This window comes from Pipistrellus kuhlii, unplaced genomic scaffold (genome assembly GCF_014108245.1).
Source record: "Pipistrellus kuhlii isolate mPipKuh1 unplaced genomic scaffold, mPipKuh1.p scaffold_m20_p_6, whole genome shotgun sequence".
NCBI classification, from domain to species: domain Eukaryota; kingdom Metazoa; phylum Chordata; class Mammalia; order Chiroptera; family Vespertilionidae; genus Pipistrellus; species Pipistrellus kuhlii.
In genome coordinates this window covers 35036352-35056830 of record NW_023425562.1, presented here as the reverse complement: position 1 = coordinate 35056830, position 20479 = coordinate 35036352, and the positions used below count along the sequence as shown (strand labels likewise).

At 48.3% G+C, this 20479-nt stretch overlaps 1 protein-coding gene across 1 annotated transcript in view; it reads left to right on the top strand.

Annotated features, from left to right (window-relative positions):
• The window catches only part of PARD6G (par-6 family cell polarity regulator gamma), a 70151-nt gene extending 51627 nt beyond the window's left edge, over window positions 1-18524 (top strand). Inside the window, exon 3 of the mRNA XM_036418146.2 lies at window positions 15659-18524. Within this exon, the coding sequence (XP_036274039.1) occupies window positions 15659-16530 (872 nt within the window). The 3' untranslated portion in view covers window positions 16531-18524. The remainder of the gene's footprint in view (window positions 1-15658) is intronic.
• Window positions 18525-20479: the final 1955 nt, after the last annotated feature.

Here is a 20479-nt window from a genome sequence, read left to right as displayed (position 1 = left end):
TTTAGGCTGGATTTTAGATTTTGGCCCCTTCTCTGATTGAGTTCGACACCCCTAGTTTAGGGGGTGAACATGCAGGAGGGTTGGTGTTTGCGGGCGTCTTTGTGTTTCGTGCTCAGGGAGACGTCAGGACTGGCTCAGAGGCGGCAGATGACTTGCCTCAGCTGACAGCTGGGCCGGGGGCCGGGCCCCTCCCACTGTCCTGAAGCCGCAAAGCCAAGAGGAGCAGATCCTGTGACCTCAGCCGTCTCCTCAGCAATGTGGACCCAAAATCTCAGCGGAGAACTTTGGGCGCTGCCAGGAGCCCCACCGTTGTCCCTGGGCTCTCTGAGGGCATCTCAGCAAACCCTCCGGGGAGCAGCTCAAAGCCCCCCAAAACCTGAGCATGGCCCCCTTTGGGTGGAGAAAATTGTTTCAGAGTTGACTATATATATATATATATATATATATATATATATATATATTTATTTTATTTTTTTTTTTTTGAGGAGCTTTCAGGAAAGATCCGTTGTTTGGAGGAACTTGTAACAGAAAAACGAAGATAGGTTTGAGCTTTCTCCTCCTCTTCCAGGCGGTTTCTGCCCAGGGTCGGCCGGCCCGCCTGGCAGGTGCCACTCCTGGGCGTGTGGTCACATCTCGTCTTCTGCGTGTCACACGCCTCAGCCCTGCACAGCATCCTTCCGGGCATGTATCACTCTCGTACCAAGTCGGGGAAGCTGGTGGCTGGACCTGATGGGACTTAATTTCTTAAATTAGGACTTTCCACATTGAGCGCTTGGCTTGTTCATGTTTGTGTCATGCGGGTTCCAGGCGACTTCGACCAACACCTGCTATTTTGGGCAGGGCTGCTTCTCCGGGGCAGACAGCAGGAGCTCATGAGACCAGACCCCACGCCCAGGGCGTTATTTATGTTTCTGGGTTTTTTTTTTTTTTTTTTGTTTTGTTTTTAATCAGGCCACAGCTACTCTTGTTTGCTACTTTACTTAGAAATGGACAGGGATGTGACTGTGGATTAGGTGACAGTTTCCTAAATATAGCACCAAAAGCACAGCATCAAAAGAAAAAAACTAGATAAGTTGGGTTTCATCAAAATTTAAAACTTTTGGATGTCAAAGGACACAATAATAAAATGAAAAGACAAACCACAGAATAGAAAAAAAAAGTTTCAAGTTATATATCTTTAAAAAAAATTTTTTTTTTTCATTTCGGAGAGGAAGGGAGAGAGAGAGATATGAGAGGAAAATCATTGATTGGCTCCCTCCTCACACCCCTAACTGGGGATTGAGCCAACAACCCAGGCATGTGATTTGATCAGAAATTGAACTGTGACTTCTTGGTTTAAAGGTTGACCTTCAACCACTAAGCCACACTTCCTGAGTTCAAGTCATATATCTTATAAGAACTTATATATAAAAAACTCACAGCAGAAACTTAAAATGGGCAAAGCATATGAATAGCGATTCCTTCCAAGAGATATACAGATGGCCAACATGCACATGAAAACATGAAACACGGATAAAAACAAATGTTGAGGATGTGAGCATTCAGCCTCTCAGAGAATCACTGCTGGTGGTGATTCCTGAGACAGTCAGACAGAGAGCTACCACGTGACCCAGCAATTCCACTCCTGGATCTTTACCCAACAGACATGAGTACATGCGTCCACACAAAAACTTGTTCCTGAATTTTCATAGCAGCCTTATTCACAACAGACAAGAAGTGGAAATAACTCAAGTGTCCATCAGGAATATGTGGATTAGCAGAATGTATCCAGTCACACAATGGAAACTATTTGGCCGTAAAAAGAAAGGAAGTACTGACAGATGCTACAACACACACGAACCTTAAACAATTGTGCTAAGTGAAAAAAGTCAGACCCAAAGGCCACACAGTGTATGATTCCATTTATAGGAAATGTCCAGAATTGGCAAATCCATAGAGAGAAAATTACTACTATTTGCTCAAGGCTGGAGTGAGGCAAGCATCATCGCGGAGTACTTGGCCTGGGCCATGTGACGGCAGCCCCAGCCAAGGCCTTGATTGGGGAGTGAGCTGAGTCAGTTCAGGGGTCTCCAGGGGGAGGGTTGCAGGGGGCTTAGGGTGAGCAGCCGTCCTCAAAGCAGGGAGGTACAGACTAACCCGGTGGGCGATCTGCCCAGCCCTGCCGTTTTCAGCTAAGAAGTTTCCTTTGTCATTGGAGCGGTTACTACTAGAGGTCCCAGTGGACTTGCCGCCCTACATCGTATCTGCATTCAGTTTGAGTCATTTCCTAAACACGTTCACTGGATTTTCTTTGACTCTGGAACCAGCATTGATAAAAGCAGCCACAGTGCAGGACGGACACTTGGAACACACGTAGCCACTTCCTGCGATGGGTGGGCCTCTGTGCAGAGTGAGACGTCCCGGGCAGACACCCCTGGGCTCCAGGGCAGCCCCCCTGAGGGACTGGGCTCCTGCAAACAGGAGAACCCGACCAGCCCGCCGCCTGGGAGCGCCATCCTGACCTCACACTACATCCTCCAGGATCAGCGCCCGAGCACTGCACTGGAGGGGCCCCTAGAGTAAGGAGGCAGCTTAAGGCTTTCAGGCCAAGTTTGGGGGAAGAGAAAGCTGCTGGGACTCCTGGATTCCTTTGTCCAATGCGGCCCCTCTTGTTTTCCGACCTAAGTGGCAGGCTCTGATAGTGCTGGCATCTCTGGAGCCAGTGAGAGTGAAGTCTTGTTCTGACTTGCTTCGATCCCGCGGAGCAGCCCTTCCGGAAGGTTTGCGTGTGTCTGCGTGTCCGCTCAGGTGTGGGAAGGGGAGCTGTGTGGTCTGCCTGCCCCGGACAAGCTGAGACTGGAGCCGGTGTTCGCAGCGGCCGTGCTGAAGGCTGATTCCAGCCTCTGGGGGAGCACTCAGGCCCCCGTGCCGTGTGCATCGCAGACAGTGACAAACAGGCCGTCCCCCCCCCCCCCAACACACACACACACACACACACACACACACACACACACACACCTCTTCATTTCTAGAATCCTCTTGCCAGCAGCCACTGGCTTGCTCACTTCCTGTGGTGCGGAGCCCTCGTGATTCTCCCAGGTGACCCGTGGGATGGGCTCCTGGCTGCTCGTCTTGTGGCCCAGGTTTGGCTCATCGGGAAGCTCTGCTCTTCGTGGTGTGGTGCCGTGAGGTCAGCTGGTGGCTCCTGGGAGGAAAGGACGGGCGCGGACCAGGGCAGAGCCAGCCTGTCAGGTGGAGCGGGTGCCCATGAAGCCGCTCCTCCCACAGCCACCCTCGACTGATGGGTTCCCTGCTCTGCACCTCGGTCTCTGCTCCAAGAATCAAGTGCGTGGGTGGAGCACTCCCCACCCCCCCCAATCCATGCCCTGCGCACCCAGACACCCTGCTGGGTGCAGTGCCTGCCGGTGGATGTCCTTCTGCACAGAGCCTGGCTCTCAGTGTCATTTCTGCTGAATATCTGCATCAAGCTGTTTCTTTGCGGTCTGACCCTTGCTGTGCGCACACAACCACGCCTGTAATTGCACGTTTCAGCTCTGTGGATGGCGCTTTCTCGTGTTTGTTTTCATGTTGTCACCGTGATGCCTGTTTGAGTGAGGCATACGGGCATGGCTGCGGTTATTTTGTGTGACATGGAGAGTCCCCGTGATACGCTCATCGGCTGACCCGGCAATTCCTCCGTCAGAGCTGGTCACAGCCGCGCACCCCCTCACTGCTATTTGCAAGATTAAAAGTGAAAACGAGCCCTAACCAGTTTGGCTCAGTGGATAGAGCGTTGGCCTGCGGACTGAAGGGTCCCAGGTTTGATTCTGGTCAAGGGCATGCACCTTGGTTGCGGGCACATCCCCAGTAGGGGGTGTGCAGGAGGCAGCTGCAAGGGTGAGGTTAAATTCAGGCAGATCCATCTATTGGGGTCTCATGAGTCTATGAAAGTATCTCAAAGCACAATGTTTTCTGAGCAAATATTCCCAACCTACAGCATTGATGGGAAAGCTGGGTTAGCAGGGGTGCCTGGTCCGCAGGCTCCACGTGGTTCCGTGGTGGTGCCTGGGCTTCCTACCCTCGAATGCTGGGCTTGCTTGTCTTTTAGGAGTTGGTCCCTGGACGAAGCTCCCACAATGAGAGTCTGCTTCCATCAGGCTGCTGGTCGGCTGGTCCTATGACACTGACATTATAGGTCGTCAAACTGAAGATGATTCTAAGAAGCACTTAAATATATAAATGTATTTACGTTAGAGAGGAAGGAGGAGAGAGAGAGATGGAAACATCAATGATGAGAGAGAATCATTGATTGGCTGTCTCTTGCATGTTACTGGGGATTGAGCCCGCAATCCTGACCGGGAATCGATCTGTGACCTGGTGCATAGGTCATGCTCAGCCACTGAGCCACTCCAGTTGGGCAAGAAGCACTTTCTTACAGGGGAGCTCCCTCGTGTCATGTGAGCCAGAGTGAGGACGCGGACCAGTGGCTCCTGCACTGGTAGCTTCTGTTTCTCCTCCCGCTGATGTCGGGAATAGAAGTAGAGGAGAAAATGTCACTGAATTGGAGTGGACGTGGGAAACAGGATGGAGAGAGGGTGGTGGACATTTGCCTAAACAATAACTACCTGTCCTATTTGTTTACTGTGTGGAGAATACAAGATGTAACAGATTGCTTGATAGAAGAGCTATGACGATGTTTACTCTTGTAAGAAGCTATTTTAGGAACCCAAGTTGGAATCTTAGGAAAGTGACACTCTTTAGAAGAAATGTTGTTTTTAGGACAGTTGGGAATTTTGACTAATAAAGTGCGCATGCAGTGGTTCCTGTGTCAACAGCGGCGGGTGGGCGGGCTGCGTGTGCAGCTCTGAGGTGCTGCAGCCCAGGGCCCTGCCCGTCTTTCCCGGCACCTTCCGCCCTGGGTGGGCACCTTCACCCCTTCCCTGGGGCTGACCCCGCCTGTCAGGACGGCGGGAACAGCTGGGCTCACAGTCTCTGTCCCTCCTCCTCACCAGGCCATCTGCACGCCACCACCTCTGAGCCACCTACTCTGATAGATGCCTAGACTTGTTCACCTTTCAGTTTGTTTTTGTTAATCCTCACCCAATGATTCTTTCCCCCATTGCTTTACAGAGAGTGGAAAGGAAGGGGGGGGGGAGAGAGAGAGAGAGAGAGAGAGAGAGGGAGAGAGACATTGACTGGTTGCCTCCCACACGTGTCCCGACCCAAGGCCCGAATCAAACCTGCAACCCAGGTCTGTGCCCTTGACTGGGATTCTAACCCAAGACCCTTTGGTGTGAAGGCCAGCACTCTGGCCACTGAGCATACTGGCCAGGGCCACTTTTCCGTTTAAATAACTGTTTTCCAACTTATAAAATGTTATCTGCCAATGTCACTACCTCAGTTAAGAAAACTGTGGGAGGTGGTAGAGGTGACCCCTGGTTCTGCTGGTCAGCCCGCCTCACTAGGCACAGGGTCAGCGAGAGGCATCAGTCCACTTACAAAGCAGGAACCTCAAAAGTGCCCTGAGCACACTTGTCCTGGGTCCCCTTCCGCTGAGCATCCCAGACCAGCTGGAGGACACGTGTTTCGAGTAGATGGGGCGGTCCTAGGACACTGTGACATTATAGCTGTAGTTGTCTTTTCTCTGTTATGACTGACCAGGGTCTTTCGCTGAAATATAACAGGTGTCCAGCGCAGTGACACTTGGGGTCCTTTCCATTTGCCTCCGCTCCCTTGGAGGCTTGGTTAAATGAATCAGGGTCTCTGGACACACAGGAATCATCATTGTAGCATGTGGGACAAAGGTCAAATGTTAGGGGCCCCGGTGTGTGGGGCCTTCCGGGGGTTGCAATCGTGGGGTCCCCGAAGAAGGGAGGCACAGGTGTGGACGAAGAACTGAGCTTCAACCCCATCTCCTCCCGTCCTCCAGCCTCCACGCCCCAGGAGCGGTCACGGTGAGTGACGTGCTGCAGGGACAGAGCCCTCCTCCTGCTGCACACACGGCGGTGGCCGCTCGGACCTGGGCTGTCAGCCCCAGCGCCGTGTGCTTGGTCTGCGGGACACGCGTGGCCTCGACCCCCCGGGGAGCTGGACACGCTTTGTAAACCTCACGTGCCGTAGTGGTGAGAACTGAATCCACACGTGCCTCCCCCGCGTGTCTGATAGTCCCTGCTGAGAACACTGAGTGGAAAATTGAAAATACTGTTTTGTTTTCGAATATGCCGGACCGAGCAGTTTCTTGTTTTCTTGTGTTGGAATGGTGGTGCTGGGGTCACACCCTGACAGGGAGGTTGAAATTAATCGCTTGCAATAAACTTGTTGATGTCCTTAGATTCTAATGGACGGGGAGGTATGTGTACGAATGTGCGTTTAGTCTGATAACTAATACCAGCATTCAGTTTCAAGTATTTATTTGGTACAGGTAGAATATTTTATTAGTTAAAACAGATCAACAGTCTTTTTTTTTTAAAAAAACTTTTTATTATGAAACCAAAGCAAAATAACAGAATTTCAAAAATTAAAATACAGGATTTTATTTCTAAACACTGTTAAGTCTTATAGGCATAACCATGGACACCAACAATGGTGTGGTGAAGGCCTGGGGTGGGGGGCGGCTGCAGGTTAGGGGTCCAAGGGGCGTGGAAAGGGGACGTAAGTAATACTTTCAACAATAAAGATTTTTTAAAAAACAGACGAACAGTCTCAATGTTGAAAAACGAGTCTATAATAATATGTAGTTCAAAGAAAAGTTTCAAAGTCAAAATTGTGCGCAAAAAGCCAGAATGACTAAGGAACTCAGACACTGGCGTGCAGATATAGTTGCTACATGGATTAACAGTGATTTGAACAACAAAAACATAGCGTGGCATTTAAAAGTCAGGGCTGGTTTTGACGGTAGTTACTGCCTGACTCATAATTAGGCCAATATGAGCAATCGCTATATTTCTGTTTGTGAATTGCTAGAAAGTAAGGGCTTGGGAGACTCATTTCCCTGGCCTACTTGGCCATCCTGGAGCGAGAGGGCCAGCCAGGCGGTGGGCCCTAAGGACACGGATCATTCGCTCCCCGCCGACACCGCGCGAGGCCTTCTTACCAGCTCCCCACCTGATCTTCTCAAAACCCAATTCCAGAGCTTCCACCAGGATGAGGGTCCTGACGTCCTGCAGGCGGGGAGGCCACTGAGCTCAGCAGCTGACCCCCCCCCACCCCCCCCCGCCCCGTGCTGCCTTGCTGGGGTTTCCCGGGATGAGGGCGGGACTCCCGTTGACAGACACTGGCTGGATTCCCTTGGGGACGGACAGGGGGCAGCAAGGACACAGTCGTTGGCCCCAGGCCGCGGGGAGCCGGGCTGTGTGTCAGGCAGCATGTGGGTGTCCCTGCCTTCCTTTCAGAAGGAAACACACAAGCCAAGAGCCTCAGCCTTTGTTTACAGGTCCATTTGTGGGCAACGTGGTAGGTTTGTCACTCAGGAACTAAGTGGAAATGATAAATGGCTTTCTGGCAACTTCCTAGGTTAGCAGTTCAACGCCATTTACTACAAGCATGTATTAGACGGTGCCGTTGGCTGGGATTACAGATTGTTGTCCGAAGGCGCCCCGACACGCCGTCCTCCCTAAGGGCCTGAGAGGTCCAGGGCCCAGGGGGAGCTCTGCTCTGGACACGGCATTCAGACAGGACACTAGGGAAGAGAGAGCAATGTGGACCCCCCAGAAACTGAAATGAAAGTGCTAAGTTGTCTGTCACCTTTTAGATAAGAAGAGAACATGTCATGGAAGCATCTGGATTCCAGGAAAAAGACCAGCGGTTTGACTTGGTGACATAGTGTGTGAGGCAGATGGAGGACAGGCCCTGGTAGAACTGGGTACGGGGGCAGCAGAGACGGGACATGGCCAGGACCACAGCTCTGGCCTCATCTCACTGCAGCAGAAAGACCCAGTGGTTAGCTTCGTTGATTTTCTCTGTTTTTTTTTTTTTCTGGTTGCAGTTTTATTGAGTCACTATTTATCCTTACGGTTTTTTTCCTTTGTCTCGCTTGGCCTTATGTTGCTCTTTTTCTACGTTTCTGAGGCTGAGGCCTAGATCCCTGAGTTGACTTTCCCTCTCTGATGCATTTGGTGCCACACACTCCGCACCGCCCCCTCTTACCCTCTCCCCCTGCCCCGTGTTGGTCAGTGTGGCTCCTCGGCCATGCTTTGTGTTCACTCGGGTTAGTGTGGCTTCTTCCTTGGAACCTTCCTCTCTGACCCATAGATTATTTATAAGTGTGTTGTTTCCTGAGTGTTTGGAGATTTTCCTGTGGTCTCTCTCTGGTATTGATTTCAAGTTTGAGTCATGACTCAGAAGCACACTGTCAGAGAGCACACTCAGTGTGATTGCAGTTTTAGAGGATCTGTTGAGTTTTGCATGGCCCAGGCTATGGTCTAGTCTGTCTTGGCTACGTTCCACGGGCACTTGAATGGGTGTCCACTGCTGTTGGTTGTTCTGATGTGTCCGCTGAGCCCTGCTGGTCGACCATCCTGTTGAGTGTATTGCTAATTCTCGGCAAACTTGTTCTGTGAATGAGAGGAGGGTTGGTGTCTCCAGCTGTAACTGGGGCTCTGTCTCTCCTTTCAGCTCTTCCGAGGCTTTGCTTGTCTTTTTTTTTTTTTTTTAGTTTGTTAGTTTTGCTTTCCAGAACTTGCACATATTTCCCACAATGTGGTGGGTTAGGGTTTTGTCCTCGTGTGTCCCTTCCTATCTCTGTTTCTCTCGGCCCCTTTGCCTGAATCTCCTTCATCTGACGTCAGCGGAGCATCTCATGCTTTCCTTTAACTGATGTTTGTGTGGGTCTGACTTTGTGTCTCCTGTTACTCCGCCTTGTAGCTGGGGGGAGGCAGTTCCCGCAGACTTAGGGCAGGATGCCCCACCCTCACTGTTCCCGTCAAGGCCAGAACGTACTCTTCTTACAGCGTTTTCCAGCTTCATTTAAAAGCATGCCTCCCTCTCCTCTCCCTCTCCCTCCCTCCCTCCCTCCCTCCCTCCCTCCCTCCCTCCCTCCCTCCCTCCCTCCCTCTCTCTCTCTCTCTCTCTCTTTCTCTCTTTCTCTCTCCCCCCCCACCCCCCGGCTTTCCCACTAGCTTCATGGTTTCTTCAGGACAGACTCTCTAACTCATCACTGTGTTGCTAAAGTCACAGGGCCTGATGCCAGTAGGAGCATGCGCTGAGTACAGAGGCTGCATGCTCGCTAGGAACACACACTGGTCAGTCGTCAGCATTGGAAGCCAAGGAACAAAAGCACAGACAGCCATACGTGGACCCAGTGAATGTATGGAAGGGGCCCGATAGACCCACATGTTGGGGGCATGTCTGTGGAGCAGAGCAGAATGTGCTCATATGTTATTTTTCTTTTTTAAATCACTTTATTTCAGAAATCCTTCTGGACCTTGCTATATCAATATGGAATAAAAAAAATTGATAATTTGCTCTGGCCAGTGTGGCTCAGTTGGTTGGAGCATCGTCCAGAAGGTTGAAGATTTCATTCCCATTTGGGCACATACCCAGATTGCAGGTTCAATCCCCGGTTGGAAGGCATCTGGTCGATGTTTCTCTCATACACCAAATGTTCTCTTTCTTCCTCTCCCTTCCTCTGTCTCTGAAGTCAATAAGAACCTTTGCTTGGGTGAGGACTAAGAGGAGATGATAATTTGGTTGATGCTGTAATTAATTCATTGATCCATCTGCTGAAGGCTGGCATGGGATTCTGGCTCCGAGGACTGAGCCCTCGTCACGCCCAGGTGTCCTGGCATCCAGCTCGAGCCTGCACGAGGGCCTGTCGAGGCCTCCGCTCCCATCTGCCTGAATTCCCGCTCCACACGTGGGAGTTACTTTGTCTTCGAAGTCCTTTCCTGAGCGGCGACCAAGCTCTGCAATCCCCAGAAAACTCTGGTGGTGAGCCTGCTCTGTGAAGGGCAGGGCCCAGCTGCCTGGGGGTCTGGACAGGTGTAGGCCCTGGGGAGGGTGTGGGCGGGGATCCGGCAAATTAAGGGAAGTATTAATACCTTTTTTGGAGGGAACTGAGCTGGGAGAAATTTCCTTGTTTATAGGTTAGGCATTTGAGGGCCTTCTCTTGGTGGTTCCTATGATTATTCTCAAATCACTCTCCTCCCATTTTTTCCTTTTTCTTCCCAACATTCTCATTCATGCTTTCTGTGGTTTATTGCTTTCTTTTAAATTAATTCATTGATTTTAATTCTCACCCGAGGATATTTTTTCCATTGATTTTTTTTACAGAGAGGAAGGGAGAGAGCTAGAGAGCTAGAAATGTCGATGAGAGAGAAACATCGACGAGCTGCCTCCTGCACACCCCCCACCGGTGATGTGCCCACAACCAATGTACATGCCCTTGACCGGAACCGAACTTTCTGGAGCATCTACCACTGAGCCAAACCGGTTTCGGCTTTCCATTGATTTTTAGGGAGAGTGGAAGAGAGAGGGAAAGATATATATATTTATTTATTTTTATTATTTTTATTATTTTTATTTTTTATTTTTATTTTATTTTATTTTATTGATTTTTACAGAGAGGAAGGGAGAGGGGCAGGGAGTTAGAAACATCGATGAGAAACACCGATCAGCTGCCTCCTGCACTACCCCCTGCTGGGGATGTGCCCGCTACAGTTTTTGCTATCAGTAGATGTATTTCTTGCCCTTGACTGGAATCGAACCTGGGGCTTTTCAGTTCACAGGCTGACGCTCTATCCACTGAGCCAAACTGGTTTTGGCCAGAGAGGAATATTGATGAGAGAGAAATACATAGATTGGTTGCCTCCTGCATGCCCCTGACCAGGGACCCTTGGGTCTGCAGGTCAATACTCTTATCCACTTAGCCAAACCAGTTAGGGCAGTTTATTGCTTTTTAATCCATTCATATTTTATCTCACATCCTCAGAATGAGGAAGGGACCATGTAGTTGACACTCTGACTGTTCTGTGGTTGCCTGTGAGCTGTTCTCGCTATGGCTGCTTTGGGGCACCAATCAGAGAAATGGTCAGCCTTTGGCAAAAGGAGGAGGGTATGGAGAGAAACAGCACTCTTGTCAGGTTTTCATTAGCAAAGCAATGAAGACGGCTCCCACCCCAAACGGGGGAGGCTCTTGGACGCAGCAAAAATTCCACCGGACCATCCACACCAAACATGACATGCGCGTGTGGGAGTGGGCACACCTTTGCGGATGGCTGGTTCCTCCTCTCGTCTGTGTGGACAGCCCTCATCTCCTGCCCCCATAAACCGCCTCCATCTGCTCCCAGTGCTTTTCTTATACTTTTCCCATGTCAAAAGAAAAAAAAAAAAGAGGTATAATATATATATATATATATATATATATATATATATACACACACACACACACACACACACACACACACACACACACCATAAACCAAACACGCTGTTTTTCAAACACTCAGTATTTCCCAATGGCACCTGCCTGACAGGTCATTTCCTTTTCAAGTCATTCCTTGCTTGCTCGTGGATAGAAATGCAACTGCTTTTCGTGTACCGGCTTTGTATCCTGTTACTTTGCTGAATTCATTTATTAGATCTAACAACTTTTTTTGTGGTGTCTTTAGGATTTTTCTATGTGTAGGATCATACCTGAAAATAGAGATAATTTTACTTCTTTCCCCCCAATTGGTAGGCCTTTTCTTTCTTTTTCTTGTCTAACTGCTCTGGCTAGAACTTCCAGTACTGTGTTGAACCGAAGTGGTGAAAGTAGACATCCGTGTCTTATTCCTGATCTTAGAGGAAAAGTTTTCAGTCGTTCACCATTGATCTGATGTTTGCTCTGGGTTTTTCAGACATCACTTTTATTATGTTAAGGTGTTTCCTTCTATTCCTACTTTGTTGAGAATTTTTATAATGAAAGAGTGTGGAATTTTGTCCGGTGTTTTTTCTGCACCAATTGAGATGATCATGTCCGCCCCACTTCATTTTGTTTAGGTGTCTTATTGAATTGATTTTCCCCCTATGTTAAACCTTGCATCTCAGGAAAAATCTCATTTGGTCTTATAGAATCCTTTTAATCTGCTGTTGGATGGTATTTTGTTGAACATTTTTACATCAATGTTTATAAGGAATATTGATGTGTAGCTTTTTAAAATTTCTTCATGATTTAGACTTTGCAGGTTTTGAGTTTCTAGGAATTTGTCCATTTCATCTAAGTAATCAATTTGTCCCTGGATGGTGTGCTCAATGGTTGGAGCTGTTGTAGTTGGGTGGAGTGTTCTGTATAAGTCCATTAGATATAGTGGGTTATTGTGTTAAATTTTCTATTTCCTTACTTATCTTCTCTCTGGTCATTTTTGAGTTGTGTATTGAAGTCCAACTTCTATTATAAAACTCACTTCCTTAAGTTTTGTCAGTTTTTGCTTTCAGTAGATGTATAAATGTTTGATTGCTATATCTTCTTGCTAGATTGAAATTATATATATATATATATATATATATATATATATATGCCTAAGCAACTGAATGACCAGTCGACCAGTCAACCAGTTGACACTGGTCGCTATGCCACGCACTGACCACCAGGGGCAGATGCTCAATGCAGGAGCTGCACCCTGTAATCACTGCACTCAGTCGAACGACTGGTCTTGGGGGCCCACTGGCCCAGCGGCAATCATACACTCCCTCAGTAATCCTGCAGGTCCAATCTCTAGAGAAAGGGCCAGGCACCAATGGATCTGCACCCCTGGCACGACTCTACAGCACCTCCAGCCTCCTGTAAGTTGGCTTTGGGCACCGGGGCTGCTTTCCCTTCCTAGATGCTCTGCAAGGAAGAAACGATATAAAAGCAGCCTCTAGGTGGCTCCCAACAATTGGTGCAAACAACAGCGGGATGGATCCAGACCAGCAAGGGCATCCCACCTTCTCTCTTACTTTTAAGATTTTCTCTTTATTTTGTCTTTTGAAAATTTGATTGTAATGTATCTCAGTTTGGGTCTCTTTGACTTCATCTTACATAGAGTTCATTGAGCTTGGATGTTTATATTCATGCATTTCATCAAAGTTGAGAGGTTTCAGGCATTTCCTCTTCAAATATTCTCTCTCCATCCCTTTCTCTTCTTCTGGAACTCCCATGATGCACATGTTGGTTTTGTTGGCCTAAAATAGAAGGCCTTTCAAGATGAGAAGCAAACACATGTTTATTTGAGATCAGTAAGAATAGCTATCCAGGAAGCACTGATTCAGGTAGAAGCTCAAATAGTGTTCTGGTAAGGAGACAAAGGCAATGGGTATTTATGAGAAAGGGGAGGGGAACATTTATATCCATAGAAGGAAGGCATTTCTACAGATGCAGATAACATAACATGGTGTCGCCAATTCTAAATAATGCTCTCAATTTTCAGTTGAGTAGCCATCAATCTAGTAGTCATAATAACTGTTTTCTTGTTATCTTTGCAAACAATTGGGGGGGAGGGAGGGCTCAAGATTGCTTAGGCCCAGTCCAAAGTTATTTTGTCCTGCTTTCATATCCAAAGATTTGAGGCATAAGATATGCAAGGCAGTTCCTTTGGGAGGGCAGCTCCGGCTGGCTCCGTTTTAAAGGGACTCCATTTTTATTATTGTTTACAGTGTGCTTTGTGGTGTCCCACAGGTCCCTGAGGCACTACACATTCACTTTTCTCCAATTTTTTCCTTTTAGTTTCTCAGCAATAATAATGCATTGTCCTAGCTTAGGCTCATTGATTCCTCCTTTTGCTAATTCAAAGCTGACTTTGAACCCCCCTAGTGTATTTTGTGAATTTTGTACTTCAGTTATTATACCTTTCAGCTCCAGAATTTCTATTTGGTTTCCTCTTAGGTTTCCTATCATGTAGTGATATTTCCAGTTTGTTCACATTTGCTTTCTGGCCTTGCCTTTTCAGAGTAGTTTTGGGAAGGAGGCGGCTTGTTTCTTTTTTTAATGGAACATACTCTCCCGTGGCTTTGAATATCTTGTGGTTTTTTTCTTGAACACTGGACATTTGGATCTAATAACTTAACTCTGGGAATCAGATTCTCCCCCTTCTCCAGGGTTTGCTGGTTTAGTCTTTTATTTTTATTTTTTTTTATAGGCTCTCTCTGTGCCTCGAATGAGCCTGAGATGTTTCCTCGGGTCTTCTTTGGGAATGTGTTGCCACTTTGTAATTTTCCTCTATGTGTAGTTGTTTTTGTGATTAAAGAAAAAAAAAGTTCCTATCTGAAGATATGTTTCCATCGATTTTAGAGAGAGGGGAAACTCAGGAATGAGAGAAAGAAACGATTGGCTGCCTCCCGTATACACCCCCATCGGGGTTCGAATGGGCAACCTGGGTGTGTGCCTTAACCAGGAACTGGATCCGCAACGTTTTGGTTCACCAGACAACACCCCAACCGAGCCACCAGGCCAAGGTGACAGTTGTTTTTGAACATCCTAGTTTTAATGTCTGGCTCCCGGACATTCTCCCTTTAAATCTCACAGAAGCCACTTGAGCTGGGGAGGGGCTTCATACCTAGGGGGAGGGGCAACGACCATGGCTACCCATCTCTTTGTCTGCATCTCTTTTAGCCAGAAGCAGCAATCAGCCATCGGCACTGGCTCCCAGTATTTGGAAGACAGTCTTTTTGACCACATTGGCTTCCACAGTCTGTAGGAGCTGCTGTGTAGGAAACCAGAAACCACGTGCACAGCTGCCTGCCAGGGAGTTGGGGGGGGGGGGGGGGGCATGGGCAGCCTCACTGTGCTAGACAATGGAATTTACCAAAATTGACCATTATTACTGTCCAACTCATCTTCTTGAAGTTGCAGACCTTCAATGCAGACTCCAGAGTTCCCAAATGGTGTCACCAGACAGTTTCTGTCCTGCTGGGGAGAAATTCCTGGTACTTCCTCTCCACCATCTTCCCAGAACTGACCGGCACTCCTAACCCTTCCGTCTATTGTTCACTCTCTGTATCGCGGTGTCTTGTTAGTACCTCGTAATCTTCCCATCGTTTCATTGGTTGCCGTGGGTGCAGGTGCGGTTTTGAGATTGGTTGGAAGTCCATTGGGGGGACGTGGCTGCACTTGAACTTGGCCTCATGGTGAATACTGTTGGGCTAGCCCAGCTGCTACCAGGATGGCTGTGAGCATATCATTACCCTGGAGGATGTTTGATGCTTTCCAGAACGGGAAAATGTGACAGAATGAACAGACAGTTCAACCCCGAAGTGTGTGTGTGTGTGTGTGTGTGTGTGAGAGAGAGTGTATGTGAGTGTGAATGTGTGTGTGTGTTTGGTGTGTGAGTGTGTGTGTGTGAGTGTGTGTGTGTTTGGTGTGTGAGTGTGTGTGTGTGTGTGAGAGAGAGGGAGAGAGTGTGTGAGTGTGAATGTGTGTGTGTGTTTGGTGTGTGAGTGTGTGTGTGAGAGTGTGTGTGTGTTTGGTGTGTGAGTGTGTGTGTGAGAGTGTGTGTGTGTGTGTGTGTGTGTGTGAGTGACTTGGGGGCTGGGGTTAGTGTGGCCTCCACTCTTCCGATGGTCCCCGGGGTCCCGTGGAGGGGGGCAGAGTCTGAGAAGCCGCTGAAAGGTGAGCCGCAGGGAGAGCCGAGATGGGCCGGATGCAGCCCGGGCTGCAGGCGGCTGCGCTGCTTTGTTGTGCTTTTGTCGCTGGGTCCCCTGTCCTGACTCTCCTCTTCTCTTGCAGAGGAGGCCGAGCACGGCGGCGGCCTGGCGACCGGCTCGCTCTCGCGGCGCAAGAAGGCGCTGGCGCTGCGCGAGGAGGGGCCCCGCCGGCGCGCGCACCTGCACATCGGGCTCCCGCACGACTTCCGCCCTGTGTCCTCCATCATCGACGTGGACATCCTGCCCGAGACGCACCGGCGCGTGCGGCTGTACCGGCACGGCTGCCAGAAGCCGCTGGGCTTCTACATCCGCGACGGCGTGAGCGTGCGGGTGGCGCCGCAGGGGCTGGAGAAGGTGCCGGGCATCTTCATCTCGCGCATGGTGCCGGGCGGCCTGGCCGAGAGCACGGGGCTGCTGGCCGTGGACGACGAGGTGCTGGAGGTGAACGGCATCGAGGTGGCGGGCAAGACGCTGGACCAGGTCACGGACATGATGATCGCCAACAGCCACAACCTCATCGTCACTGTCAAGCCGGCCAACCAGCGCAACAACGTGCTGCGCGGCGGCCGCGCGGCCTCCGGCAGCTCGGGCCGCTCCTCGGACAGCGCGGCCAGCAGCCGCCACAGCCTGCAGGCGCCCGCGCCGCCCGGCCTGCCCGCCGCCGCCGCCGACGACATGGAGAGCGACGAGGAGCCCGACGTGGTGCTGGAGGGCGACCTGGAGCCCCGGGCGGCCCCGCGGCTACCGCCTCCCGGCGGCGGCGGCGGCGGCGGCCTCACCCGGCTCAACGGTTCGGGCCCGGCGTCCGGACTGCACGGCGGCGGCGCCCAGAGCCGCGAGAGCAGCCTCCACAGCCTCCACAGGCTCATCAGCTCCCTGCGGTCCGACCCCCGCCACAGCCTGGCGCTGCCCCCTGGCGGCGTGGAGGAGCACGGCCCGGCCGTCACCCTCTAGCGGGGCGCCCTGCCTGCAGCGCCGCCGGGCGTCCCCCTGTAGCATCCTGGCCCAGCCCCAGGGACCAGTCCCCTCCCGTTTTTTTTGTTTTTTGTTTTGTTTAAATAAGAAAATAATTGTATATGTCACCCCTCCTCCTCTGTATTTTTATTTATCCCTTCCTTTTCTTCCACAACCCTACTCGATGTTTCAACGGATGGACAGAAAATGAAAAATACTGCCTATTTTTTTTTTTTTTAAATAAATTTCTCCACAAACGGAAGGTGCCCACTTTTGCGTGCACACACCAGGCCCGTTGCAGGTCCAGGGCCTTTGTAAAGTTATTTTCTGACCAAGTGTCGAAAATACTTGCTTTTTAAAAAAATTTTTTTAAAAGACTTTATTTTTTTTAAAGGAAGCTTTAAAATTACCCTTTAAAAGGACAGATTCGTGTTTTTTAACGTCAGCGATGCAAACACACCTACGTGTTGGCGGCCACAGTCTTCTCCGTTTCGCGTGGAACCTTCTGGTGGGCTGGACGCAGCGAAGAAGGTACATGGCGAGAAGGGAAAGACTGGTTTTTAAGAACAGACGCACCCACATCTCTAAGAGGTGTGACTGTAGAAGACAAATTTCAAATGGTCAGTTCATAGTCCTGTTTCAAATAGCCAAATGGGAGCTGCACCCCCAGACCTCACTGGGAAAAGGAGCTCTCCGAGGTCATGCCCGTGACCTGGGACGCCCCGAGGTCTATCAGCAGCCCTCAGGAAAGCAGCCAGCTCTGCTTGGCAATTCCATTTGTGATCAAAAGCCAGTATTTACTTGGAGTTAAAAAACCAGTCTTTTCCAATGACTTCACTGACTCTGAGCACAATTTCTGAAATGTTTCCCTAGAAATGGTGGACAACCCTACCGTACCTCCAGACAAGCCTTTGAAAGCTCACAGACATTTGGGACTATGTCTGTTACCTTCATTTTAAAATATCTTCATATGAAACGTGATGGTTTTTTATGTCGGATTAAATCCATTGCCACTTCCCTTTGATCTTTTTTAGCAATATTTACATATTTGGGAATTTTGAATGTTTTATTCATGTTTATACCAATGAAATTTTATATGAAGTGTATATTATGTTTGAATCCGATATTGAGAAAATGTTACAGTTATATTTTGAGGACTAAACTTTGACCAAATAAAGCTTTCATATACAATATTTTTTAGGTGGCCTTTTTCAATGCAAGCTGCTTCTCCGGTGGCCCAGCACCCCCTGCTGGTCAATGGCAGACCTGTCCTTCCTTCATGGATGTCAGACTGTCTAAAAACTATCTCACTGTTTTCATTTTTCCTGAACTTGTTAAGTGAAAAAAAAGTATCTTTCTTTTGTGCATAAAGTATTTATTGTTCAGAAATAGCTTTTATTGAGTACTTGTGCCCTGCGCCTATGTTCGGTTTTTTTATTTGAATGCCAGTCTCTCTTCTACCCATTTTTCCCTTGGCACAGGGAAGACCAAAGACACTCCCCACTTTGAGGTCCTAGTGAGAGTGCACACACTCCCAAATCCATGGGTTCCAATGAACTGTGCAAGCACCTTGTTTGGTGCCCCAGCAGTCGGAGGTATTTTTTTTTTTTTTTTTAACCATGACATGTATTATAAAACCAAAACTCTAATGTAACATACTACCACAAAGGAAATGTTATTTTACTAAGTTATTGCTGGCTGAAGAGTATCTTATTGATATAACTGGGTCTGTTACCAAGAAATAAAGTTATATTTCTTACCATGTTTTAAGTTGTTAAGCAAATGTGAATAATTTTTTTAAAGAAAAAAAAAAAAGATTGTGTGCTATTCAGAATTTTAGGAGTTACAAACTGCTTGGAATAGCTGCTTGAGTGTATTTTTCTACCCAGGTCTATACTTCTGCCATTTTCTTTAAAAAACAAACAATATTGTATTACGTGTTAAAGTTTTCTTGGTTTTATATATCAAAGAATAAAAACATTCTCTTTGTGTTCCTCAGTTGTGTTCTAACTAACAGAGAGAATATCAGTGTTAACAACAAAACAGATAAACTTATAGCTCTGGTGGGATGCCTGGAATACTTACGATGTGCCTGTCATGGCCCATATATATACTTATTTTTTAAGCCTCACCAGAGGATATGTTTTTATTGATGAGAAAGAGAGAAGAGAGAGAGAGAGAGAGAGAGGGAGAGAGAAATATTGATGTGAGAAACATCTATCAGTTGCCTCCTGTACACTTCCTGACCAGGTTCAACTTGACAAGGTTTGACCAGGGATTGAACCGGCAACCTGGGCATGCGCCCTGACCAAGAATCAAACTCATGACCCATCGGTGCGGGGAGAATGCTCCAACCAAAGGAGCCACACTGGCCAGGGCTGTCATGGGTCATATTTTTTCCACTTAATCTTCACATGTTCTCCATGAAGCAAGTATTATCCTCATTATACAGATGAGAAAATGCGTCAAACTCAAGCAGGTAGTAGTATCATTTTAAATTACCAAATTATAGACGTATTTGGTGGGAGATTGATGTGTCATAGGTCTATAACCTTTTGAAATCCTTTTGAAAAAGCTTTTCTGAATTCTTACACAGCTCCTCCTAAATATACTCTGGTTTGAAAAATTTGCAATAACACATTATCAACCCACTTCTGGATTAAAAAACACACAAAGAAACAATTTTAAAAATATATGTGTCCTGTATTCATCGCAGCATTTTAAAAAATATATATTTTATTGACTTTTTACAGAGAGGAAGGGAGATAGAGAGTTAGAAACATCGATGAGAGAGACCCATCCATCAGCTGCCTCCTGCACCCCCCCCCCCCCGGGGATGTGCCCGCAACCAATGTACATGCCCTTGACCGGAATCGAACCCGGGACCCTTCAGTCCGCAGACTGACGCTCCACCACTGAGCCAAACAGGCTTTGGCTCATCGCAGCATTTTCAATAGCCAAGACATGGAAACAACTTAAGCTTCTATCACTGGAAAAATGAATGAAGATGTAAAGATATATAATGGAATATTATTCAGCCACAAAATAATAAAATCTTGCACAATGTTACAAGGATCAATCTTGAGGGCATATGATAAGTGAAACACGTCAGAGTAAGACAGATACAGTATGATCTCACTTGTATGTAGAATTAAAAACAAACAACAAAAGATACAGGAAACAGATTGGTGGTTGCCAAAGGGGTTGAGGGAGGAAGAAATGGGGGATGGTAAAAAGCTTTACAAACTTTCAGTTGTAAACTAAGTCATGAGGTTGTAATACAGAATGGCGACTGAACCGCATCCAGCATGGCCAGGGGTGAGCCTGAAGAGGGATGGTGAAGGATTAAAGAAGACAGACAGAGAATACATTTCCCGGGCTGGAAACCATTGTTAGAGATTACGAATAGCCAAACACAAGCTGAGACACTCTGCCTCTTGTCCTTCCTCTGAAATCACACCGAGTGACAGCTGCAGGCCCTGGTCTCCCCTGCAGCTGCGGAACCAGTGCATGCACTTGGCCGCCCTTACTGAGCTTCAGCGGCTTTGCCACCTCTCATTGAGGTCAATGATTATCACACAGTTAAAACTCCATTAAAAATATCTTTGTTGATTTTAGAGAGGAAGGGAGAGGGGAAGAGAGATAGGACATTGATGATGAGAGACAATCATTGGTTGGCTGCCTTCTGCACACTTCTCCTCCCTCCTCCCCCAATGGGGATCGAAGCCCACGATTCAGGCATGTGCCCGTGACCAGAATCTAACCGAGGACCCTTTAGTTTGCAGGCCGACGCTGTATCCACTGAGCAAAACTGGCTAGGGCAAAATTATTTTTAAAAGACTTGTGTTCATTCTGAAGTGGCATACACTAGGAAATAAGTCCATCACTCCACTTACTTCCAACTTTCCAGCTACTAACCAAGAAAAGCTGCTTAACTCTCCGCTGGTTT